The sequence below is a fragment of the Lactuca sativa genome, chromosome 8, assembly GCF_002870075.4.
Source record: "Lactuca sativa cultivar Salinas chromosome 8, Lsat_Salinas_v11, whole genome shotgun sequence".
Classification (NCBI taxonomy): Eukaryota; Viridiplantae; Streptophyta; class Magnoliopsida; order Asterales; family Asteraceae; genus Lactuca; species Lactuca sativa.
Window position 1 is genome coordinate 307,577,109 of NC_056630.2, and position 26,906 is coordinate 307,604,014.

At 40.0% G+C, this 26,906-nt stretch overlaps 1 protein-coding gene across 1 annotated transcript; it reads right to left on the bottom strand.

The window, feature by feature from the left end:
• Positions 1 to 1,077: 1,077 nt before the first annotated feature.
• On the bottom strand, positions 1,078 to 5,279 carry LOC111884209 (probable alpha,alpha-trehalose-phosphate synthase [UDP-forming] 10). The gene is made up of 4 exons (XM_023880526.3): positions 5,122 to 5,279; positions 2,091 to 4,120; positions 1,742 to 2,015; positions 1,078 to 1,651 (listed from the first exon to the last, which is right to left on the bottom strand). Exons 2-4 carry the CDS (start codon positions 4,049 to 4,051, stop codon positions 1,325 to 1,327), a joined length of 2,562 nt encoding a protein of 853 aa, XP_023736294.1. The 5' UTR covers positions 4,052 to 4,120; positions 5,122 to 5,279; the 3' UTR covers positions 1,078 to 1,324.
• Positions 5,280 to 26,906: the final 21,627 nt, after the last annotated feature.

The following is a 26,906-nucleotide window of genomic DNA, read 5'->3' on the forward strand; positions in this document are numbered from 1 at the left end:
AATGATCCAAAAAATTAACATATAATTGATCCAAAAAAATAAATCCTTCTTTCATTTTGAAAGTTCAAACCAATGTTGAAGCCTATGGGATTCAAATACGAATCAAGTGTATGGTGTTTCATACCATTTGATTTCACATTGATGGTGGTTCTACTTCTTTGTATTTCAATAAATACACCAAATGATTTCCAACAAAACTTTAAAAAGTACGAGCTAAGAAACTTATCCTTCTTCAACAATAATTCAAGTATATTCCTCGCACTCATTATTTCTTAACTAGAAGAAGCTTTTGGGAATGTGCATGATGAAAAAGATAGATGATTGCTCCTTTATGGGAAATAAGAATCGAAAGATCAACTATGGTCAATATTCATATCATGCCCATGTCACAAAGTAACCTAAGTGTTAGAAGTTAGAACCTAATCATACTTAGTAAAATAACATAGATTTCAACTCCATATTTCGTAGATATTACTTCTTGAAGAATTAGAACACAATACATGTCTAATTTATTCAATTTCAATATTGAGTAAATTACTGAAATCGTTCCTATGGTTTGGTTAAAATTGCATGTTTGGTCCCTAACTTTTCTTTTGCACTCGGATGGTCCTTGTGTGTTTGATTTTGTTGCGTTTTTCGTCCCTTATATAATAAAGTTAGGGACCAAACGTGCAATTTTAACCAAACCAATAGGGACGAAAAACGCAACGAAATCAATCCATAGGGACCATCCGAGTCCAAAATAAAAGTTAAGGACCAAACGTGCAATTTTGATCAAACCATAAGGACTATTTCTCTTCAATATTTGATATACTATAACGAGTTGTAAGTTGTAAGTTACGCAATCACATTTGTACCAAAAGTTTGACACGGAAAGTTGGAAACCACCTACCAGATTGGGAAATAAATACATTGGATTCCCTTGTTAACAACTTGTGGCCTTGTGGGGATTGATGCTTTAAATCTTCAAATATAAGATACGTGTCACATTTATTTAGCTTTTGGAAATTCTATAGTGGATAAACCCTTTTCATTTTCAAACCCCTTTTCATCCTCCATAGTATCAAAGCATAAAACTTATCTCATAAAAGTAAGCTTTCATAAAAAAAAACCAAAACAGTACCTATCAACTATACATAATTAATCAAAAAAAAATATGAGCCTTGTGTTACTTCAAAGCCCATTACTAAATAGAAGAACCCAAACCCAATTCAGAATATGCACACGGAGTCCAGATCATGTCAAAGATCAATATTCAATCCTAAACCCTAAAAGTTTTTCTTTTTTTTTTTTTTTTTTTTGTAACTGTACACGTGGCAAGATTTCAAAAAAGAGCATCAAAGGTAACCTGAAAACGTGGGATAGTTCCGGGTTTTGGATCAGAAGCATTAGCAAGGCCAGCCAACAACTTTATAACATCGGCGGTATCATCCAAATAATATTTGGCCTTACTGGGCTTCCGTCCAACCGTACATGCGAATATTTCGGGAGTCACGCAACTCAACGAAGCATTCAAAACCGTATTTCTAATACTTTCAAACATATCTTCATCTGATCGATCATCTCCAATACACATCACGAAATCCGGCCTCTCTCCTTTCTCCACCATTGTTGATAGAATTTTCTCCGCCACTAGTCCCTTCGTCACCCCCTGCAAAATCATAAAACTTCAAATTCACCCCCCTCATCTTTTCAATATAATTATATTTTGAAAAATAATAGTAATTTGACATTCATTCACCTGTGGTTTAACTTCAACTATGTGTTGACCACGTTTGACCACAGCCGGTTCATTAGCAAGCACGTTTTCCAAATGGATTAATAGCTCTTTTGCTTGGCAAGAACCGAAATCCGGGTCGGCGTCTTGGTGGTGCCAAACTAAACCGGATTCTTTAATTTCAATATTTGAACCGTCGGTTGCTTCTGTATACTGTCTCATCACCGGTTCAGCCACCTCTATCCATTCAAGATCTGTACACGGAAGGCTAGATTCCCACTCACAACCCCTACTCCACCTTCAGAATAAAATAATAATAAAGTTAAATTAAATAATAAATAAATTAAATTTAAAATTTAAAATTTAAAATTACCTTGTAAAATACCCATGTTCGGCGGCTAACCCAAGCCGCTCACACGGCGCAAGCCACTCAGCCAAAGATTTTCTCCCTCTTCCACTAACGATAAACACCGTGTTCTTTAAATCGTTACATAAAATACTCAAAATATTTATAATTTCATCGCCGGGAGATTTTACAATCGCCGATTGAGAAACTAGGGTTCCGTCGTAATCCAAAAAGATCGCTCTTCTGCTGGATTTTTTATACGCGGAAACGATGTAATTAGGAGATAGTTTTCTAAAACTAGGAGAAAGAGAAACGACCCGAAACCCGAGTCCAAACCCGATTCCCCAACACCGTTTGTTATAATGATCTTTCGAAGCTCTTTCTAGATCTTGCATGAAACTACGACCCCAATATGACACGTCATGTGAGCTGACGTAACGATAATGTTTTTCGTGTCTTAATTGCTTTTCGGGTTCTTTCATTGTTATGGCGGAAGTTATAGCTCCCGCGACTGATTCGATGTCCCACGGGTTGACCCGGATTGCCCCACTTAGAGACGGGGAACACCCGATAAACTCCGACACAACTAACATACTTGTACGAGGTTTTTCATTTTCATGTTCCTTGATTTCATCGAAATACGGGGAATGTTGTCGGCAGACGATGTATTTATAAGGGACTAAATTCATTCCGTCACGAACTGCGTTGACTATGCAGCAATCCGCCATTGAATAGTAAGCGGATTTTTCCCAACGGGCAACGGGTCGGTCAATTAGAACCACGGGTTTGTAATCGGGCGACCCGAATTGTTCATTGATCCGGTTTACTATCAAATAAGTTTCGCGTTTCGCTTCTTGTACATCTTTTCCTGAACTTCTTTCCGGATTCACGATTTGGATTAGAACGATGTTACCTTGAAGAACAGGATGATGATTTAAGAGGTATTCAAACGCGAGGAGCTTGAGACTTATTCCTTTGAAGATATCCATGTCGTCAATCCCGACAATTACCTTTTTACCCTTGTAACGCTGTGCGATTTCTTTGACTTTTTGTAACGTAATTGGAAGATTCAAAACCGATTCCAATCTCCCCATGTGGATTCCAACAGGGAGAATCTTGATGTAAACAGTTCGACCAAAGTAATCGAGTCCGATATGTCCACGTTTGGATTCGTAATCCAATCCCATCATTCGACTGCAACAGGAAAGGAAATGACGAGCGTAATCGAAAGTATGGAATCCGATTAAGTCGGAATTGAGAAGTCCTTTGAGAATTTCATCTCTCACAGGTAAAGTTCTGTAGATTTCAGAAGAGGGAAAAGGGCTATGGAGGAAAAACCCTAATTTCACTCGATTGTAACGTTTTCTTAAAAATGTTGGTAAGATCATGAGATGATAATCATGAATCCAGATGTAATCGTATTCCGGATCTGCAATCTCCATAACTTTATCGGCAAAAATCTTGTTTGCTGACACGTAAGCTTGCCAAAGAACTCGGTCAAATCGGTCAGCATGATCCGGGCAGATGGGCAGCATGTAGTGAAAAAGTGGCCATAGTTGTTGTTTACAGAAACCAGAGTAGAATTTTTTGTTAAGATCGTGAGGGAGAAAAGTGGGGACACAGTTGAATTCATCGAGTAGTTTTTGAGCGACTTCTTCTTGCTCACTAATGTCTACTTCGACCTTGAGTGAACCCACGTAAATAATCTCAGTCTCAGGGGTAAATCCGTCTTTTAGTTGGTAATATAAGGAGTCTTCATCGAAACTGAAGGTTAACTTTAGGGTATCTGGGTCTCGTTGGATGTGTAATGGTAACATATTTGAGACTATGATTTTTCTTTCACGATAATTAGATGAGATATCTGAATCACCATCTTGTTCATTGATGATTCCAGTTATGACACGTGGAAGACCTCTGGGTGTTTGAGGCATGTCTAGTAGATTATCAGGAACCAAATCCAAAATGTTTGAAGATGATTTTGATGCCATTATTTGTATATATATAGCAGCAATTATTACTTGATCATACAGTTTTGTTGTTTATCTCGTACAATGATCCTGCAAAACATATAACACAAGAATGATGCTGTAAAAGGGTAAAATGGGCAATTGTTGAAGCAAAATGTATGTTGCAATAGGAAGAAAGTTTATCATGTAATTATCAACATTTCCCCTAATTGTTACCAGAAAATATGCTCTCTATACTACAAAAAATGAAGAAAAACAGCAACAATTTCAGTTTTAATGTCAAGCAGATGGGTTGCAGACTTCAAATTTTACATAGGATAAAAATCTGAAAGAAAATGGTTGGATATATTTGACTTGATATCTGCTGCAATGTAGAACAATGTGAACCTAAATTTGCAAAAGAAGTTGACTTCAAGATTTCACATGTAGAAGCTACAGATTATAGGTCAAAACTCAGAACATTCAAATCTTAAGAAAAGATGGGGACATGGGAGCATTATTAATGTCAACTAGGGTACAAAAACAAAATAGAAAGTACAAATTGATCTTCACTGAACCAATAATATCAATTGCAAAGCTTTAGACTGGTTTCAACTCATCAGAATCCTACAAGTACACCCCAAAACAATATAAATCTTACTGTTTTTAAATAACTGGTGACAGATTTTCCAGAACCATTAAAATGGAATGGTATGATTATGTATTCAAAGTGCAAAACACACACAAACACGTTTGATTTGATTGAAATGAGTATTCAACCATAATAGACTACAGTTATTCTTGTAGTTTTGTTCTTAGCTTTTGTTGAAATCGAATTTAAAACATTTACTAAATAGGCAAAACCTCCTTGCCTTGTCTGCAATAATAATTCAAAACACAAACACCGATCTACTAACAAACTTTTCGATTATCAATTCCCTCCAAAAATGAAAATGATGATTTGTTCACAACTGAAAAACAGAATCAAACAGCAACAATATGCAAGTAAACGGAGCACCGGATTGAAATTTAAAAAAAATCAATAACAGATCAGAATATCAGATATAGGGGGAGAGATATGGAGAGAGAACTTGAATCATGACAAAACTTACTGTGAAACGAGGTTCGGAAAACGGTTGTTGTCGATGGCGGATGTAACCGCTGACGTTGAACGGCGATGGGAGAGATTTTCCGGCGTTAGATGGAAACGAGAGAGGCGAGAGAGAATTTTGGGTTTGAGGAGAGGGTTAATGACATTGTAGAGAGAGAAAGAGGATAAAGTTGCCACCACTTAACCGCGGTTAGTTTCCACTGCTTAACCATGGTTTAACAACCAGGTTTTATGTGTCGTATTACTTAAATACCCTTCTGCCTAATATCATAACCGAGTTTTGCCATTTTTATGCATCTTTTCATAAAATGTTGCGTTACTTCATGTATTTATTCTTTTCATAAATAGTAATAAATAGTGTATTGATCTTATAAACAAGTTTCTAAAAGGCTATTCATGTATATCTTTATATTTATATAAACAAGCATATTTTTTTTGTTGACTCGTCACAAACTGATAACTTTATGTCATGTAGAGTGTCTAATAATCGTGATCCGGTTGTCTTTGTTTTCTTACTATGATAACCAAGAATAAGGGGGTGTTTGACTTATCTTTTCAGAAGACAAAAGTTATAAAAAACCAGGATTTCCTGACTTTTCCAAAAAGTCAGTTTTCTTCTATCAAAATCCTAAAAGTTGCTTTTAAAGTATTTTTATCAAACATTTTTTCCCTTCTATCTTTTTGTAAAAGTCTTGTTGGTCTCTAAAAAATAAGCCAAATACTCCTAAATATAGTTATAATGGTAGTCTTTGTTCTTCACTATAGGGTTTTGACTCACGTTGTGGATGGTTGGAGGGTTCTAGAGACGTGTGTTCGGTTGTAGAGCAAATATATTGCAACACCCATCATCGGGTGATTTCAAATATCAATATACATATTTTAATTCAAAGTTTATTAAAGTTTAAAAGTTTAAAATGATTGCAGAAATATCGGTACCAAAACAGTTTAAAATGTTTCGTTGTTTTTTTTAACTTGAGGTGTCAATACGTATCAAAACAAAGACCTAAGCTACCCACAAAGTGGGGTCTTGGTCTTCTAAATATTTTGCACCTCAAATAAATCCTTCAATCTTAACACATATTAAAATAAGAAAGGCAATTGATTTTGCTTAATGAGTTTCTGAGGTTGATTCATTTAAGTAAGGCAAAAGGGGGTCTAATATTCCCAAAAGATATACTTTATCAATAATATTTCCAAAATGGACGTATACCTCCTACAATTTCTCGTTAAAGGGGTAAACAAATCATTCTTAATAAATAAAGTTTTTTTTTTTTTTTTTTTTGTCATATATCAATCTTTCATGAATTTTCATATTTATTATTTTGTGGTATTTTTGAATAAATATTTTTTTCCTTTTGTCATTTTCTCATTTTTTTTATCTTTCTTAATTAACACATCATATTTACACCTTAATTAATAATTGTTTTAATTAAAAATAACCAATAAATTACAATATTACAGCTCATATAGTATTTAATATGTTTCTTTTAAATTTAAATTTTAAATTTCAAATTTAAATAAATTTTTGTTTAAACCTTCATATATATATATATATATATATATATATATATATATATATATATATATATATATATATATATATATATATGTATGTATGTATGTATTTATCCAACTCGTATAACATACGAGTCTCACAACTAGTGTTATAACATATATAAAATGTAATGCATCCAATTATTCTCATCCATTGTCATTCTCATAAAGCCAACTCACCACCGATGAAAGAATATACAGGACTCATGGCAGACGACACTGTCAACTTTTGCCATATTAATCGTATGTCCATCTCATATAAAATGATGGCCAAAGGAGCTCATAACAAATGGTAAATGACACTTGAAACACCTATACTCAGGTTTTATATTTTTAAAACCATTTAAATTACTTTTTAAAGTAAAAATCATCATTTGCAGAAAGCCAGAAATATGGTCCCAAAAGTCTTAACAAAACAGTTTTAGTTCTTTAAAAATGTTTTAGAGGAGGGTTATCAAGTTGAATATCATTACATAAGATAAGATACCACTACTTGCTTTCAAAATATTTCGAACCCTCTAAGTCTCGGTCTCAACTCGCACTTGAATATATGTTAAAATCGTAGGTTAGGCATTAGGAATGTTAGTGAGTATTATTGGGATTTCGTCATGTTTGTAGTCAAGATATGAATGGTTCATCGACCTATGATGTATCCCCTAAGATCTATTGAAAACATTCAACTCTTTTATTTAAATAAAACATTCATTGTTTACTCTTTAGAAAACTCTATGAAATTAATCCTTTAACTCTTTAGTAAAGTTTATCCTAAATCTTAATTTTTTGACTGAAAATTTTAATTACTTTGATATTTCAAAACTCTTAGAAATAACTCATTATGTTTTTTTCTATTTAAAAAGCTTGAACTCTTAATTATAAATAAACCTCTTTGTTAAATCTTTTTAATTTCTTCTTTTTAAAATCTCTTAGTTAAACGCTTTTACTCGTTTCACCTTAAAATTCACAGAATGCATAAATACATATAATCATCATAAAATGAGAGAATGCAATGCATGATGTAATTTATACCCATCTGTCACACCCCGAACCAGGAAGATGGAAACATCCGGGGGCAGATGACGTTATTGTATAGTATCATAACAATGGAATATCAATGAAACTTAGCAACCAAACAACATACATTCTAAAGATAGCAACATACATTGTTTACAAATTGTATATGTTCATGAAGTTACACAAAAATGACATAATGTATGAAATTTCAAAATGCAACGAATCCGGTTCCTAGGTACCTGCTTAATGGTTCCCTGAGAATACAAGTCATTTGAAAATCGTCAACATTGAATGTTGGTGAGTTCATAAGCATTTTTGTAAGAAAAAGGTTTGTAACATCTTTGTTTCTAATAATTTGTAGGACTCCAGAAAAGCCGATATTTTTCGTGAAAAGTGGTTTGTATGTCTCGTTCAAAAACTGTGAATAATTGCATGCATATCCTTTGTTTTCTCTTTGTTTGAAGTTGTAAAGTGTAGATTCCCAAAAAATCCAATATTTTCTTTTGTATGAAAAATTGTATTCTTAATCCCTAAGACCGGAGTGGTGATAATAGTGTACAAAAAAGCGTAGTTTTGTATTTTATAAAAAAAAACCAGTGAAGTGTATATTTCCTGTAAATCCAAAATAACGTTGTTAATCCCTATGTGAGTCGTTACAACCAGGCTTGATGTGACTAATATGTCTGTCATGACGTTCTTCAGGTGTCGGTTTCGGTAAGATATTTGTCACCTACACTGCCCCGTCTAGCTGTAGCGAACAACTCAGGTGTGGGGGTGTCAAACCCGTATAGATCTATACACAATTACCTCGCTCTCCCTCCAGGAGACTCTGGTTATAACTATAGGACTTACGGTGTACGCTAGGTAGGTACGGTGAAGGAAGGTGTCTCATTAGAGCATTAACGGATTTACGCAAATTTCGCTTCCCTTTATCGATAATAACATTTCCATTGCAAACTTGTGACAGCTGTTTTATGACACGCGATTGGAAAATTTCATATTATTCAGTTTATGATGTGCGCTTAACAGATTTTATGACTCGCATATTTATTATCCATGCCTTTAGAGTTTTTATGACACGCAGTTTATGACATGCAAATTTCATATTATTCCAGAGATGTTTGGGTCTATCAAGACCACCATGGTTGAATATCTTGATGAGCGCTATGTAGCCATTGTTGAGACGGCTGCCGCAACAGCTTCAACAGCTGTAACGACGACAGGGGGAGGAGCTGGTCGAGCTTTTCAGTATCGGGACTTGTTACCGGGACATATTCTGATGAGCAGTGGGCTACAGTTATCTGGGATCAGGAAGAAAATTTGTACTCATTATATTTCCGCGGGTGAGCGGGAGAGGAAAATACCTTAGTTTCTAGATTTGAGGCTCGGGGGTTTTGCTCGAGGCCGGATGTGAGTTGCGGGGACTCCGGAAAGGAGTAATGATTGTGTTCACCTGGAGTTATGCAACTGGAATTAAAAATGGTTTATTGATAGGATTGGAATGTCGTTTTCTAGGGCAAGGATTATGCCCTTTCAGTTTACGAGCTTGAAGAATTAAGCAGGCTTGTGACCCTAGGATCAGGTTGTATTATAACTCGGGGTTAGTTGGTCGCCGGGATTGGCGACCATGGTTTAGCGTGGGTAAGCGCAGGTGGGTCGATGTGGCATAAGTATTTTGGAGGTCTATTTCGCCTTGGATCTCTTGTATCGGACGGTAAGGACTGATTGTGTGATCTATTGTACTTTCGGGATTGTAGACTATGTCTTGGGAGTGGTTGTAGCCTGGTTTAGGGCAAAGGTTGTTTCAGCTACTACAGTTCAGTTGTGGATGATTGAGCTGGTGAGTGAGTCAGGGTGCGAGGCCCTGAATGATATGATTTCTAGAGCCGAGAGCGGGAGATTTGCTGGAGCACCTTGGGAAGAAGGGTATTATATGGGAGGTCTGCGGACAGGGTACCACATGATGGTTATTCAACATTGTCAGGATTCAGTGGTTTTAGTAAGCGTCATTGATTGGCGGATGTAAACACCAAGGGAAGTGGCTCGTTGGTGAGGCATTAGTTGGAGTATCTATCTTTGGAATTTAAGATTTAGGAGTGGGATCATTCGAGCATTGGGGACTGTTGGTGTCCCTGGGATTTAGAAAGTGTCCAGCTAGTTGTTAGAAGTGTGTGATCACTGGGGATTGGCTGGTAATGGAGCACTAATTGTGTGACAACCCGATATTTCGAGACAATATGATGGAACACAAGTCAAATTTAGGTCAAAATTTAACTTTCCTAAAATCTTATTTGGGTTAAATAAAGTAGTAGGAATTGTATCAACGTTTTCGTACATATAAAGAACCCTAAAATCCGAGTTATAACGAAGAAGTTATGACCAACCGAAGATTCTCGACAAAACCGACAACACTGATAGACGTAAAACACGAAGTTTCAATACAATAATTTTTATCCTTAGGTATCTAAATGAAAGTTTTAGATATCATTAAACCGTAAACGTACATAAAAAGAACGTCCAAATCTGACTTCGTATGAGGAAGTTATGATTTTTCTAAGTTACGGATATAGTAGTAGACAACTAAAAACTCGAAATAGAGATCGAGAGACTTTTAGCCGACACAAACTAAATGAGAATCGAAGGTCTCAACAATAGTAGCGCAACGGTAAAAATTCTGACGAAAATGGACGTCGGATGAAGAAGTTATGGATTTATGACGGAGTTTTCGTGTCCCGGCCTACTAAAAATAATATAAAGATAATATATTAATAATATATTAAAAATAAAGTCAAAATTAGCCAACGGAGTCTAAAAGAGAGTTGTAGAGCATAATCTCACCTACGCGTGCATATAAAGAACGTCGAAAACGGAGCTCGAATGCGAAAGTTATGAATTTCTGAAGTTCGGGCACGAATTCGAATCCCGACTCTGTGTCAGAACTCACGACGTGAGTTTTGTAAAACTCACGATGTGAGCCCCTTAAATGACCCTTCCATAGCCACTTGACGTGTGACGCATGCCATGACAATTTGGGACGAAACTCACGACGTGAGTTATGAAAAACTCACGACGTGAGACCCAAAATTCACCCTATAAATAGGAATCGAGGGCTGCCGGCTTTGGTTGTTCATTTCTATCATTTCTCCTACTTCTACACCCTATTAAGCCCCTCTAAACTACCCCGAAGCCCCGGTAACACCTCCAACACACGACGCAAGTCCCGAAGTCCCGAGATTTCCGAGAAATCAATTGCTTTCCAGTTGAAGTTCTGCTCGACTTTCGTCTCAACTTCTTCAATCTATCAAGTGAGTTCATACCCCTTAATTAACCTTTTAAATGTTTTTAATTTTTTATAAATGCTTTATGGAGGGAGGGGAATACAAGTTGAATCGTGTTTAGTTATTATATCAATCAGATGTGATTAATAACTAGCATGCAAATGGATTTACTATACGTTAACTGTTTTACCAAACAGATTTCTTCAAATGACTTTCTTAAACGTTTTTACATGTTTAAAACTCTTTATCAAACTATCATACACACCATAAGCTTCCTTTCAAACTCTGTTACAAAGGTGTTTTCAAACAAAGGTTTTCCTTATACTTAAACTGTCTTATCAAACAAAATACTTTCAATCGTTTTATAAACTGACATCAGGTCATCGTTTCTTAGTATTAAACTTTTCAAAGGTTTTAGAAAACTTCTTTTACGCTTTTATATTGTCAAATGCATGCCCATATATGTATAGTTATATAAGTAATGTTTAAAGGACTTAGGACGGTTAGCTCGCTTTATTTCCTTTTCCTCGTTGGGATGTGGCCTTAGGGTATCGGTTGCTCGTCCGAATGTCATCTAAATATTAAATATATAATGTATACATATAGAGGTGTAAAGGTTCCATTAGTCAATTCAGTACCTTTGAGTAGCAAAGGTATACTTCCGGTTATACTCGTACATTACTAATAACTATAATAGGTATAGTTAGGAGATACTACTTACAATTCCAAGTACAAGGAATCACACCAGAGTCAGTTCATTCATGAGTCTATACTACATGCTATATGAAGGGATTGTTGGATAAGGTGTCTAAGTCCATAACTATTTCGGGCTTGTACTTGACCCGACCCAGCATGGTCCATTTGGGTTGCGTGGCACCATGCAATTGGATAGACTAAATGAGAGAAATAACACTTAGAGATTATTAATATATTATAAGTTCTAATATATTAATAATATTATTTGATTAGTTGATCAAAGAATTAATTTGGAATTAATTAAGTGATCAAAGGATAACTAATTAAATATATGGGTTGATTATGTAAATCATTCATATCTTGTATAGTGGGCTAAGAGGCTCCATGGATTATCAAGTTGGGTTCTACCCATAGGATGCTCCATGGGAGTTACAAACCCATGGGTCATGGAAATGAAGAGTCATGACACATTAGGGTTTACATGGTGTAACCCTAGATGTGTCAACACTATATAAGAGTCCCATTCTCCACAAAATTGGCTACACAAGTTGAACACTAAGAAACTAGAGGGCTTGGCCGATTTTGAGAAGTGTGTATTATCTCAAGAGTCTTTCCAAGAGCATTTGGTGTTGTGTGAAGCATTTGAGGCATCACACTTGGGGTGCTAGGCTCACAAGGTTTCAAGGAACACAAGCAACAACAAGGTAAGTTATTCTATCTATGATTCAAGTTAAAATTGTTCCCCATGTATGCTAGATAGGAATATAACCTTGGAATTCAACTTTGCATGATAATTAGACAAACATAGATCCAAGGTTATTAGGGTTGCATGTACACTTAGGAAGTGTTAGAATGCTCAAAACCCATCAGTGGTATCAGAGACTAGGCTTGTTTGTTTGTTATTTGTGCTTAAAAGTTGAAGAAAGTCGAAAATTCTGCTGTCTGACTGATGGACTCGGCGAGTCCATGGGGAGGACTCGTCGAGTTCATGTGTATCTTCAACCTACTCGGCGAGTAGGTTTATGCACTCGGCGAGTAGGGTCGACAGAGTGCAGAATTTCGACTTGAGTTGCTGGAAATGGATTAGAATCATTACCCTAAAATGTTTTGGTACTTGAAAACTTGTTTTAGAAGGTGTAATGTCTTTTCTAACTCATTTACAACAACTAGCTATCAAAATTACAAAGATTAAATGTGATTTTGATTCTTGAAAGTGTTCATATTCATATTCTTGATCTTATGATGTTTAGATGATCATAGGAATTATTTGTAACCTATGTGGTAGATTAATTCATGATCATAATGTGTTTTAATGGAGTCCATAACTTGTCCTCAAGTTATGGAAAACCAAAAGTCTCTTGGTTTAAAAACCATTAAAAGAACACAAGAGTTAGGAAAAATGAAAATTCCTCATTTTATTACTCTATTAAACTCATAAGTTACAAGAAATGAAAAGTTTTGAAAGTTTACAAAACTTGCCCTCAAGTTTTGGAACAAGTAAAGTTAAGTTAAAACTTTAGTTCCAATCCCTAGAATTTTAAAAGTTAAAATTCAACCCTTATACTTATATTATTATGATTTAATAATTATATATATATGTATAAGAACAAAGTCGTCTTACCGCTAGTACGCCTCATTCACGAAGCCGGTCTATAAGGTGGGTATAAGGTTGCTGCCTATAAAATGGTGACTTAATAGGTGTCCACTCTCACCCACCGCTTGCTTGATCGGTGGAGGGTCGTTAGCCGAACGGGTAAGACAAGGACTTATTAATTCTCATTCGAAGTATGATGGATATTATAAAGTAACTAAATGTTTTATTAAATTCCCAATCTTAGTTACTTTAGGAAAAATGTGAATAAGGTGCTATTCCATGAAATTACACTTTACACTTTGATTAAGTCGTTGGTGGAGCGTGTGTGGTTAACCGGCACACTAACTTGGACTTAACAAGGTAGGTAAAGGGTGACTTAGGGTTTATTATAGTATCGATGGAGCGTGTGTGGTTAACCGGCACATCGATTGAGTGATAAACTTTAAGGGTACCAAGTGATTTGCATGGTTACTTCACACCTCGTTTTGTGATCCTCGGTATCCCAGTCACAAAACTTGGAGGGCACACTCGAGATTGAAACATGCCTTTGAAAAGTTCATTGAATCTCAAAGAATCTAGGAATTTCTAAGAACCATTCAAAAACCTAATACTAAAATATTGCGGTTTTCGTGGTGGAAATTGGTGAATCGTCATTCACCTACCTTTCAAATATGATATAGCTTAGATTACGGCATACCTCTTCTAAGTTATATTATATTGTGATTGGATGCTAGCCTTAATATTACATTTGGGTGTTTTATTAAGGACTCTCTTATATCTAAACTAATCTTGTCCTCTTTCTTCAGATGTCTTTCAACAATGCTTCTGGCTCTAATCCTAATGGCTCCTTTTCCCTTATGAACTTGTGTGGGAAAGTCACCTTTGATGGATCCAACTTCAATGAGTGGATCAGAAACATCAGGATGATTACCCGCTACGAGGACAAAGAATATGTCCTTGACAAGGAGCTTAAGGAGATTGATGAGTCCACTGCAACTCCTCAGGAGATCGCTGAATTTCGGGCACATGAAAGGGATGCTACGAAAGTGGCTTGCATCATGATGGCCACGATGACAGCGGAACTCCAAAAGTCTTATGAGGATTTCTACCCTTATGACATGCACCAAGATTTGATGGAAAGATACCATCAAAGTGCACGACAAGAGAGGTATGAAATCATCTGCTCCATGATAACAACCATGATGAAGGACGGGGAATCCGTCACGAGCCACATGCAGAAAATGCAAAGGTATGTGGATCGTTTGCTGAAGCTTAATGTGAACTTCCCAGAGGATCTTGCAATAGATATTATTTTGCATTCCTTACCATTGTGCTATGATCAATTCCGCATGACATATCACATGAACAAGGAAGAAGTCACCCTCAGCAAACTTCAGGGACTTCTCAAGACCGCAGAATCAGGTCTTAAGGGGAAGTCGGTTGCTATCACTCCTACTCAAAACTCTACTCCGGTTTTGGCAATCGGGAAAAGTCGAGGGAGGAAGAGAAAGAGCTCTTCTAAGGGTACCAAGGTTCGGACCCTTAATGGCTCTTCTTCAAGTGGAACCAAGAAAGGTTTCATTACTCCTTCTTCTGACCCAAAAGAGGCTGAATGCTTCTATTGCCATGAAAAAGCTCATTGGAAGCGGAACTGCCCAAAATACCAGCAAGATGTGAAGGATGGGAAAGTTAAACCCAACCATGCAGGTATTTACACTATCATTTCTAGTAACTCACCCCATTCTAATTCTTGGGTCCTTGATACCGGGTGTGGTATTCATATTTGTTGTGACTTGCAGGGACTAAGAAGAAGTGAGAATGTGGAGCAAGGAAGGATAAACTTGATCATGGGGAATAGGAAAGCTATACTTGTTACCAAGATTGGAGTTTATACTTTATCGCTAAGTAGTGGGTTTAGTTTAGATTTGAATAAGTGTTGTTATTCGCCAGGAATGGCAAGAAATATTATTTCCTTTCATGCTTTGTACAAACAAGGGTTTACCTTTTCATTTAATAATGAAGTTGGTTCTATTGATGCTTTCTTTAATAATGTTCTTTATTTTAAAGCATTACCTTGTGATGGTGTGTATGAAGCTGTATCTGTTGTAGATAACTTAGGAAATAATGTTTTGTGTATTGATTCTACTAATAATAACTTGGATAAAGCATCTTTATGGCATTGTCGTCTTGGACATATAAGCAAGAAACGCATAGGCCAACTCCAAAAGGATGGAGTCTTGGAGTCGTTTGACCTAAAGTCAGATGATAGTTGCGAATCATGCTTACTTGGAAAAATGACAAAGTCGCCCTTCACAGGTTCGTGTGAGAGGGGTGAAAGTTTGTTGGACCTTATACACACGGATGTGTGTGGACCATTCAAACATGCCACAAGGGATGCTAATCGTTATTATTTGACTTTTACTGATGATTATAGTAGATATGGATATGTCTACTTGATCAAGCATAAGTCAGAGACTTTCGAGAGGTTTAAGGAATTTAAACAGGAAGTTGAGAATCAATTGGGCAGGAACATTAAGATGCTTCGATCCGATCGTGGTGGTGAGTATCTTAGTTCAGAGTTTCTCGACTATCTAAGGGAATGTGGGATAGTCTCACAATTGACACCTCCCAGGACACCACAGTTGAATGGTGTGGCTGAGAGGCGTAATCGAACCTTGTTGGATATGGTTCGTTCCATGATGAGTCGAGCTACGCTACCAATCTCATTCTGGGGGTATGCCTTAGAGACTGCCGCCCATATCCTTAATCTAGTCCCTACAAAGAAAGTTGCCAAAACTCCTCACGAGATGTGGACTGGTAAAGTACCTAAACTAGACCACATCAAGATTTGGGGTTGCGAGGCTTTCGTGAGACGCGAGACTCATGATAAGCTCGAACCTCGAAGCAAGAGGTGTATTTTCATCGGTTACTCACAACGATCTTTTGGTTACCTCTTCTACAGACCTAGTGACAATGTGGTTTTTGTAGCAAGAAGAGGAGTCTTTCGAGAAAGAGAGTTTATAAGCCAAGGAGACAGTGGGAGGCAAATTGATCTTGAAGAAATTCAAGAATCAAGCGGTGAAGGAACTTCAAACTCTAGCCCTCAACTTGAGGAGGAAACTCTTGTTGAGCCAATTGACAAATCTGTACCTCTGAGACGTTCCACGAGAGTTAGGAGTGCACCTGAGCATTACTATGGATTCCATATTAATGCAGAAGGTGAGACACTTATTAGTGATGAGACACTAGTAAGTCAAGATGACCCTAACAGCTACGAGGAAGCCATGGCAGGCCCCGAGTCTGCTAAATGGAAAGAGGCTATGGATAGCGAGATACAATCCATGTATGATAATCAAGTTTGGAACTTGGTTGAAAATGTACCAGGTCGTAAGACAGTAGGGTGCAAATGGGTCTTCAAGAAGAAGACCGACATGGATGGTAGAGTACACACTTATAAGGCTAGACTGGTTGCAAAGGGTTTCTCTCAAATTCCTGGAGTGGATTATGATGAGACCTTTTCTCCAGTAGCTAAGATTAAGTCTATTCGGGTTCTGTTAGCCATAGCTGCATTTCATGATTATGAAATATGGCAGATGGATGTCAAAACCGCTTTCCTTAATGGAAAGTTGGCTGAAGATGTTTACATGAGTCAGCCAGAGGGTTTTGTCAGCAACGAGTACCCTAATAGAGTGTGTAAGCTTGAGAAATCCATTTATGGATTGAAGCAAGCACCTCGCAGATGGAATCTTTGCTTTGATGAAAAGGTCAAGGAATTTGGCTTTTCTAGGAGTGAAGATGAATCTTGTGTGTATGTCAAGGCTAGTGGGAGTATAGTTAGCTTTTTGGTATTGTATGTGGATGACATACTACTCATAGGAAACGACATTCCAACCCTGCAGGAAGTAAAGTCCTGGCTTGGGAAGTGTTTCGCTATGAAGGACCTTGGTGAAGCTGCCTATATTTTAGGGATAAGGATCTTGAGAGATCGGAGTAAAAGACTAATTGGACTTAGTCAGAGTACCTACTTGGATAAGGTGCTGAAGAGATTCAGCATGCAGGATTCCAAGAAAGGAGAGTTACCCATCCAGAGTAACACCAGATTGAGTAAGACACAAAGCCCTAACACTGAGGCTGAGATAGCAGAAATGAGTCGAACACCTTACGCTTCGGCTGTAGGATCGATCATGTATGCTATGACGTGTACTCGACCCGATGTAGCTTTTGCCGTGAGCATGGTTAGCAGGTATCAGGCGAACCCTGGCAAGGCTCACTGGACTGCGGTAAAGAATATCCTCAAGTACCTACGGAGGACTAAGGACTGGGTTCTTACCCTCGGTGGGAGTGATGACTTGAGAGTTGTAGGGTATAGTGATGCTAGCTTCCAGACTGATAGGGATAATTTCCGCTCTCAGTCGGGCTGGGTCTTTACCCTAAACGGAGGAGCAATTTCTTGGAAGAGTTCCAAGCAAGAGACAGTGGCAGATTCTACTTGTGAATCAGAGTATATTGCAGCTAGCGAAGCAGCAAAGGAGGCGATATGGCTGAAGAACTTCATTGGAGACCTTGGAGTTGTACCAGCTATTAAAGAGCCAATGGAAATTTTCTGTGATAGTGAAAGTGCTGTTGCCTTAGCCAAGGAACCAAGGGATCATGGGAGATCTAGACACATCGACAGAAAATACCATTTCATTAGACATCGGATCGAAGAAGGACACCTCGTGGCAAAGAGGGTATCATCAGATGAGAATCCGGCAGATCCCCTCACAAAGGGACTGACTCGGGTTAAGCATCTTCAGCATGCTCGGAGCATAGGGATGAAGGATGATATTAGATTTAGTAGTTAGATAATCTCGAAATTTGTAAAGTGTAATTGACAATTGATGATGAATAAAAGTGTTTTATTTATGAGTAAAGTGTTGCTATCTCTTGTCGATCGTTTACTATATTTCTTTTGCATGTTTTGACTTCCAGAATAATTTTGTTTGGTATAACATATTATTCAAACCTCCACAGTCGGTCATATGTTGGAAGTAGATATGAATCAACACTGTCATGTTTGGTTGTAGAGGTCTTGGACAAGGCTACAACAATCATGAGTGCTCATAAGTTCTGAGCATTGGACTCAACCCACGCTCACTGGAATCACTTCATGGAATTCTATCTCGAGTGATCGTGAGACGGTAATATCATATAAGTCTTCAAACCTAGAGATATGATTTGTTACTTACAAGTTGGTTATGCATTGACTGTACGAAACCGCATTGGTAACTCGATGTTATAAAACGTACTTTTGTGTGTAATTCAATGAGTGGTAGAATAAACATATGAGTCGAAGTTTATCTGTTCCTTCTTGGATTAGAAGCTGATATCTGGGCCCCTCGATGAATTTGTTTTGACCCATGTACCGGGCCCGGTCAGAACTAAGTTGATGTGTTCAATTAAGTTCTATGTCAAACAAATCGGAAATCGGGAAACAAATGCTGGACAATAAGCAAGACAATGTTCCATGTATTTGTCCGGCTGATATCTAGAACAGAGGATTATATGATCACTTATCTTAAATGGCGTACCATCATCTTCTCAGTTCCGAGAGGCCTTGAAAGAGCTACGATTGCCGGTCGGTTCCTGAAGTACTAGAGATATAGTTATTAGACTTATCCAAGTGGGAGACTGTTGGATAAGGTGTCTAAGTCCATAACTATTTCGGGCTTGTACTTGACCCGACCCGGCATGGTCCATTTGGGTTGCATGGCACCATGCAATTGGATAGACTAAATGAGAGAAATAACACTTGGAGATTATTAATATATTATAAGTTCTAATATATTAATAATATTATTTGATTAGTTGATCAAAGAATTAATTTGGAATTAATTAAGTGATCAAAGGATAACTAATTAAATATATGGGTTGATTATGTAAATCATTCATATCTTGTATAGTGGGCTAAGAGGCTCCATGGATTATCAAGTTGGGTTCTACCCATAGGATGCTCCATGGGAGTTACAAACCCATGGGTCATGGAAATGAAGAGTCATGACACATTAGGGTTTACATGGTGTAACCCTAGATGTGTCAACACTATATAAGAGTCCCATTCTCCACAAAATTGGCTACACAAGTTGAACACTAAGAAACTAGAGGGCTTGGCCGATTTTGAGAAGTGTGTATTATCTCAAGAGTCTTTCCAAGAGCATTTGGTGTTGTGTGAAGCATTTGAGGCATCACACTTGGGGTGCTAGGCTCACAAGGTTTCAAGGAACACAAGCAACAACAAGGTAAGTTATTCTATTTATGATTCAAGTTAAAATTGTTCCCCATGTATGCTAGATAGGAATATAACCTTGGAATTCAACTTTGCATGATAATTAGACAAACATAGATCCAAGGTTATTAGGGTTGCATGTACACTTAGGAAGTGTTAGAATGCTCAAAACCCATCAGGGATACTCTTACAGAGATTCCTCTTACATGGATACACTTATATGGATACTCTTACAGGGATACTTTTACATAGATACTATATGATAAGATACTATTACATATTATATGCGTAGATATTATTAGATTAGATATGTTTATCCTAGTACCAAAGGATACTATAAGGGACTAACTATTCCTACACCCGGCTGTTAGCAACAGAGGTAAATGCACATCTACGGATGTCTACGGTTGATACCATTATAGGTATACTTTACGGGACTAACTATTCCTATACCCAGCTGTTAGCTACAGAGGTAAATGTACATCTACGGATGTCTTCAGTTAACACTATTAGTTATCCTGGTATAAAAGGATAATACTTAAGTTAGTTATATTGTTACCTTTATCTTGTGACTCATTCACATAACCGATGAGGTGAATTATATTTGAGTATCCTAGTACCAAAGGATACAATTTCTTATATTAATAATAATAGTCGAATAGTCGGGTCTTAGTAGAAGACTACTTTCAAAACAGTCGGGTCTTGGTAGAAGTCTACTTTCAAAACAGTTGCGTCTTGGTAGAAGGCTACTTTCAAAACAGTCGGGTCTTGGTAGAAGGCTACATTCAAAACAGTCGGATCTTGGTAGAAGACTACTTTCAAAACAGTTAGGTCTTGGTAGAAGATTTCATCTATACTAATAGGTATCATAAGGATTTCTAGGGTTTACCAAACGCTTTCAATTACTGTAACAGCCCGGAATTCCAAATATTGATATAATTATGTTTCTGGGGTGTTTTAAGAGGGGACTCGGCGAGTTGGAGCCTAGACTCGCCGAGTAGGATCGCAGACCGGGTCGCGGGTTCGCGACTGGACTCGACGAGTCCAGATATGGACTCGGCGAGTCTGCGCTGTTTAGCGAAAACCCTAACCGTTCAGGTTTGGGACGTATAAGAGGCACTTATTGGCCGTCATTGTTCATTTTAGCCTTCTGAGAAGAACCCTAAATCGATTGGGTGCATCTGGAGCAAAGTTTAAGGGCCATTGTTGATCTTGGAAGAGTTGTTGTGCAAGGAAGAGAAGGGCTTGGCTAAAGGAACAGCAAGGGAGTCACGTTCTGAGGATTTGGGTACATAGAGGGCACATTATTCAGGTAAGAATTCGAGTTATGCTCTGCTATGTTGAGGTGTCATGGAATTAGGGTTTATGGAACCCCTTTTGTGACTAGATTGAATGTTACCCTAGTCCCCCAAACGATTGTAACCCTGTATTGGGACCTTTGGAGGTCCAGAATGTCCCATGCCTGTGCATTTCGGGAATTGATGAAGGCTTTGGATTGGAATCCTTATGTCTTAGGTCAAAATGTGAATTATAAGTCTTGGGGTGTACCATGAGCACCAAAATGAGGACCTTACGTGATGGACCAGTCTAGGAAGGCCAGGCCTATGAATGGTCGGAGCAGTTCTGCCATTAGAAAGCAGTTTGAGCGGTTGCATGGCATGGACTCGCCGAGTCCGATGAACAGACTCGACGAGTAGCTTGAAGATTTACTGGGACTCGTCGAGTTGTTCTTCAGACTCGGCGAGTTGAGTCGGGGTGGCCCCGCGATTCTTCCAGGAGGAACTCGTCGAGTAAAAAGGGGATACTCGACGTGTAGAAAGGGTGCCTTAAGGAATCGGTGAGTTAAGGGCGAGTGGACTCAGAGTCGTTGAACTCGGCGAGTCTTGGGGTGACTCGGCGAGTTAGATCGCGGGTTGAGTGAAGTTCTGAGTATGGGGACTCGGCGAGTCATAGGGTTGACTCGGCGAGTAGGGTCAGTCAGGGGTTGACTTTGACCTTGTCTTTGACCAAGGATTTACCAGTGGTTCCAGGGGTATTTTGGTAATTGTTGTTATTGTTTGAGTTCAGTGCATTGGTGACTGTCCAGAGGCGGAGATCGTATCAGTGATCGGAGCAGCTTGAGCTATCTGTTCAGTCGGTAGTTTTGAGGTGAGTTATCCTCACTATATCGCTAGGGTTTATGGCACCAAGGCCGACCCTTTTTATCGGATGGAAATCCGGGTAGTTGTCATTGTTATGATATAGGCCGGAAGGCATTACATGTTATGGGCCGGAAGGCGTTGCTATGAGGACCGGAAGGTCATGGCCTGGAAAGGCGTATGTATGCATTTAGTATGTTGACTGATTCATGGGGTAATGTTATGCTAGTGACCGGCTAGACCGGTATCTTGTTAGAGTAATGCTATGATATGTAATCTGTTGATCGATTGTTGTCTATGAACTGCTATATGATTATTCGTTATGTGGTATATGCATTTTATGTTTATGGGCCGGAAGGCAATATATGTTATGGGCCGGAAGGTCAGGGCCTGGAAAGGCGTATATGTGGTTGGTATTCTGGGGGTATCTCACTAAGCTTTCGGGCTTACAGTTGTGGTTTTATGTTTCAGGTTCTCAAGAGTCTGTGGCAAGGCAAGGGCGTGATCGTACTGTTCCACGCGTTGGTGTTTTATGATATGAACCTGGGAAATTACTCTGTTTAATAATGTATTGAAAACCTTTTTGCAACAATGTTAATAAAATGGGTGATTTTGAAAAGTTTTAATTGTTTTGAAATTTTGGATGTTACAAGTTGGTATCAGAGCCTTGGTTTGAGTGAATTGGGGAAACATTCGTGTGACTCCAGTCTCAAATCGAGGAGGATTTTAAAAAGAGAAATTAAAATGGTTTTCAAATTTAGTAAGAGGAGGACGCGGAGGTACGATCAGCCGGAGCCAGTAGGTAACCCCAAGATACCATACATGATATTTGTTTTATTGAGCTTGATAGAACAGCATGCTAGAGTTAGGCTAGGGATCTTCAGGAATTCATGATAATGTTGCCTGATTGTGATGCCTGTAGCCTAGGGTTCCTTATGGGATATTCTCAGTGTTCCTCTAGTGGTGAGGGTTGATAGTTGTTATGCATGTTCTCTAGGGTATTGTGGTAGTACTTCATACAAATATGGGTAGGTGTGGAAGGTAGTATGGGCCCGTACTACTGAAAGCACAGGACCCATACGCGTATCGGAACTTCTATTATACGAAGCCTCCCACATTCGATGGAGTTCAGGACCCGATTGTTGCTATGAGATGGTTATCAGACATGGAGGGGTGTTTCTCCACGAGTTTATGCCCTGCTGATCAGAGGGTGAGGTGTGCTCTGAACCTATTGAGGCTCGGGGCGAAGGATTGGTGGAGATTGACCACGGGGTCATATTTCGACGCGCAGAGGGCTGCGGTTTCAGGGGATCAGTTCAGAGAGATGTTCAGTACTCGCTATGTTCCGCGAGATGAGAGGGAGAGATTGGCTCGGGAGTTCCTTGAGCTGAAGCAGGATTTGGAGTCGGTGAATGAGAGCACCAGGATGTTTATTGAGAGGGTGAAGTTTTGCCCTGAGTTCGCTTCGGAGCAGGCTCAAATGTCCCGATATCTAAGTATGCTCAAGGGGGAATCAGACAGTTTGTGACTGCGCAGAGGTGTGAGACCTTGTTGGAGTTGTAGGAGGCCACCCTATGGCGTGAGTTAGAGGTTGAGTTGCAGTTACGTGAGTTGAGGCAGGCCCCGATGCAGTCGCAGCCGGCGCCGAAGCGGTCCAGGACCGTAGATGTTAGAATGGGGGATCGGAGCGGCCACACTTGTGGGAAGTGTGGGAGGGGTTACACCGGAGCTTGCTGGTCCGGTGGTGCATGCCGCAAGTGCGGAAAGGAGGGGAGATGTGCACGGGATTGTCGGCAGTCAGTGCCAATTCGGGATTTGAGGATTTGTTATCAGTGTCGGCAGGTTGGACATTTGAGGGTCAACTGTCCACAGCTTCCTGTAGGACCGGTGCAGGCTCTAGCACCGGCCACCTTGAGGAGTTCAGGAGGAGGACAGGATAGAGCGGAGCCCCAAGGGCTCAGGGTCGTGCTTATTAGCTTAGCTTGCGGCAGAGGGAGACGGAGCAGTGCCGGAGGCAGCTGCGGGTATGATGCTTTCTTGATGTCTTGATTAGCTTGCGTTGATTGTGGCGTATTGTTTGTGCTGGTATCTGGTGTGGATTTCGATGCGGTATTCGTTGTTTCACGGGTTTGGCATGGTTATGGATTGGTGTTTTAGGTTTTCGCTTTGGCATTCGTTGTTCCCTGATGGTTTGGTATGGTTATAGTTTGGTGTTTTGGTGCCGGTAGCCTTGTGCGGTTTTCGATGCGGTATTCATCCCTTGCAGGTTGTGGGTTTTGGTTATGGGTTATTGTTTGGGAATTCCGTTGGTTATCGTTAGTGAGGGTTGATAGTGGTAATGCGGCACTAGGTTGAATGTCGGGTAGCATCTGCAGTCGTGGAGTGGATAATTGAAAGACCGGATTCTTTTGAGCGGATTGATCAGGGGGGGAGATGTGTTTTGCTGAGGGTTGCTTATGCTTGAGGGAAGCAGTCAGTGTGTAAGTGTTCTCTCTGTGCGGGGTTGTTCTGGAAGGTCGTTAATGGCGATCGGTGGCTGTGAGTCAGTGTTTTAAGTGGGGGAGAATTGGAGAATTCTCCGGGAGATCGATGAGTATGTGAGGGTGCTTAGCTGTTGGGATTCAGCAGTGTTCTGTCAGCTCAGAGTATAGGCTGACAAGAGCGATTGTCGAGTATGCGGGGCGGGATACAGACCTAGGGCATTTGATTGTGGAGGCCTGAGAGAAGGCCGGGATCAAGCTTGAGTAAGTAACCGGGGTTATGCGATCAGAGTATTGGTATGTTTGAGGTACGTGATGGGTTGTACTGCATTAATCCCACGGGATTATGTTGTGCATGTTTCTAGAGCTGGAACCGGAAGGTTCCCAGAGTTAGAACCTGAGGGTTCGCAGAGTTTGGGTGTACGGACCCACAGAGATATAGCCTCGAGTGGCTAGTATGTGTTATGAGAGTCGGTCCAGTCATGCTGGAGACTCTGTTGGTATTGCTGGATCAGTTTGAGATTGCGGATCGTGTATGTTGCAGTGTGATTGCATTGGAAGGTCTGGCCCCGGGTTAGTGATCTTGTTTAGCTGAGGCAGTGATTTTGATGAGTGAAGAGAGTGCAGGGGATTGAGAGCCCCTGCAATGAGAACCAGAGTATGTGAATAGCGGTTACGCAAAAAGGGTGGTGTCGCTTGGGGCAAGCACCGTAGCACCGGTTGGAGTGGCATTATGGCCAAGAGGGTCCCTTGGAAGGAAAAGAGAAAGGTGTGTAACTCCGAAGGGGAGTGCAAGTTCACGAGAATGAAAGCTACAGAGCAGAGTTATGGTTAGAGTATTTCGAGTATGCCTTCGAGCATCGTGTTCGCGGTAGCGAAGTAGGAACCCATCCGGTTTGGGATGTCTGTTGAGGCTCAGAAGGGATGCAGGGAGAGAGAGAATCTTAAATTCTCAGTGTGATTCTGATCAGAGTGTAGGGTGGATGTAGTGGTTCATCTTGGGAGATGTTCGAGGATATCATCAGTGTATCGGGTCTTCCAACCTGCGGGCGTTGGGGCTAGTTCAGCACGTGTATGTGATTGCAAGAGGAGAACTCGTGAGAGTTGCTCTGAGAGTGAGAATGGGTCCCTCAGTCGGTCCGGAATGGACAAAGTGGGCTTTGGATCGGGGATCCAGTGGTTCATGGTTTCCTAACCCTTATGGGTCGAGTGATTGTTGAGATTTAGAGCAGAGTTGCATCTTGGGTAATTCTCGGTTACAGAGAGCGATGGACAGTACAGAGATCGAGCTTCAGTCGACAGAGCAGGTTCAGCAGATGAGACAGAGGTTATTGACCGCCCAGAGCCGACAGGAAAGTTATGCAGACAGACGCCGGTCCGAGCTTGAGTTTCAGGTCGGTGACTTCGTACTCCTGAAGGCCTCTCCTTGGAGAGGAGTGATTCGATTCAAGAAGAGGGGCAAGTTGGGGCCCCGGTATATTGGGCCTTTTCATGTGATTGTGGGGGTAGGCCGGAGGGTCTACCGGTTGGAGTTGCCCACGGATTTGAGACAAATCCACGATATTTTTCATGTGTCACAATTGAGGAAGTATATAGCCGATGAGTTGGCAGTGGTTCCATTAGAAGACATTCAGGTGGATGCGAGCCTGGATTATGCCGAGAAGCCAGTGGTCATCAGAGAATGGAAGATCGAGGTTCTGAGGAATAAGGAGATACCTCTGGTGTTAGTTCAGTGGCAGCACCGGTGGGGATCGGAAATGAACTGTGATCTGGAACGTGATATGTGGGAGCAGCATCCGGGGCTATTTTCAGAGTGAGACTTCGAGGGCGAAGTCTAGTTCTAGTGGGGGAGAGTTGTAACAGCCCGGAATTCCAAATATTGATATAATTATGTTTTTGGGGTGTTTTAAGAGGGGAATCGGCGAGTTGGAGCCTAGACTCGCCGAGTAGGATCGCAGACCGGGTCGCGGGTTCGCGACTGGACTCAACGAGTCCAGATATGGACTCGGCGAGTCTGCGCTGTTTAGCGAAAACCCTAACCGTTCAGGTTTGGGACGTATAAGAGGCACTTATTGGCCGTCATTGTTCATTTTAGCCTTCTGAGAAGAACCCTAAATCGATTGGGTGCATCTGGAGCAAAGTTTAAGGGCCATTGTTGATCTTGGAAGAGTTGTTGTGCAAGGAAGAGAAGGGCTTGGCTAAAGGAACAGCAAGGGAGTCACGTTCTGAGGATTTGGGTACACAGAGGGCACATTATTCAGGTAAGAATTCGAGTTATGCTCTGCTATGTTGAGGTGTCATGGAATTAGGGTTTATGGAACCCCTTTTGTGACTAGATTGAATGTTACCCTAGTCCCCCAAACGATTGTAACCCTGTATTGGGACCTTTGGAGGTCCAGAATGTCCCATGCCTGTGCATTTCGGGAATTGATGAAGGCTTTGGATTGGAATCCTTATGTCTTAGGTCAAAATGTGAATTATAAGTCTTGGGGTGTATCATGAGCACCAAAATGAGGACCTTACGTGATGGACCAGTCTAGGAAGGCCAGGCCTATGAATGGTCGGAGCAGTTCTGCCATTAGAAAGCAGTTTGAGCGGTTGCATGGCATGGACTCGCCGAGTCCGATGAACAGACTCGGCGAGTAGCTTGAAGATTTACTGGGACTCGTCGAGTTGTTCTTCAGACTCGGCGAGTTGAGTCGGGGTGGCCCCGCGATTCTTCCAGGAGGAACTCGTCGAGTAAAAAGTGGATACTTGACGTGTAGAAAGG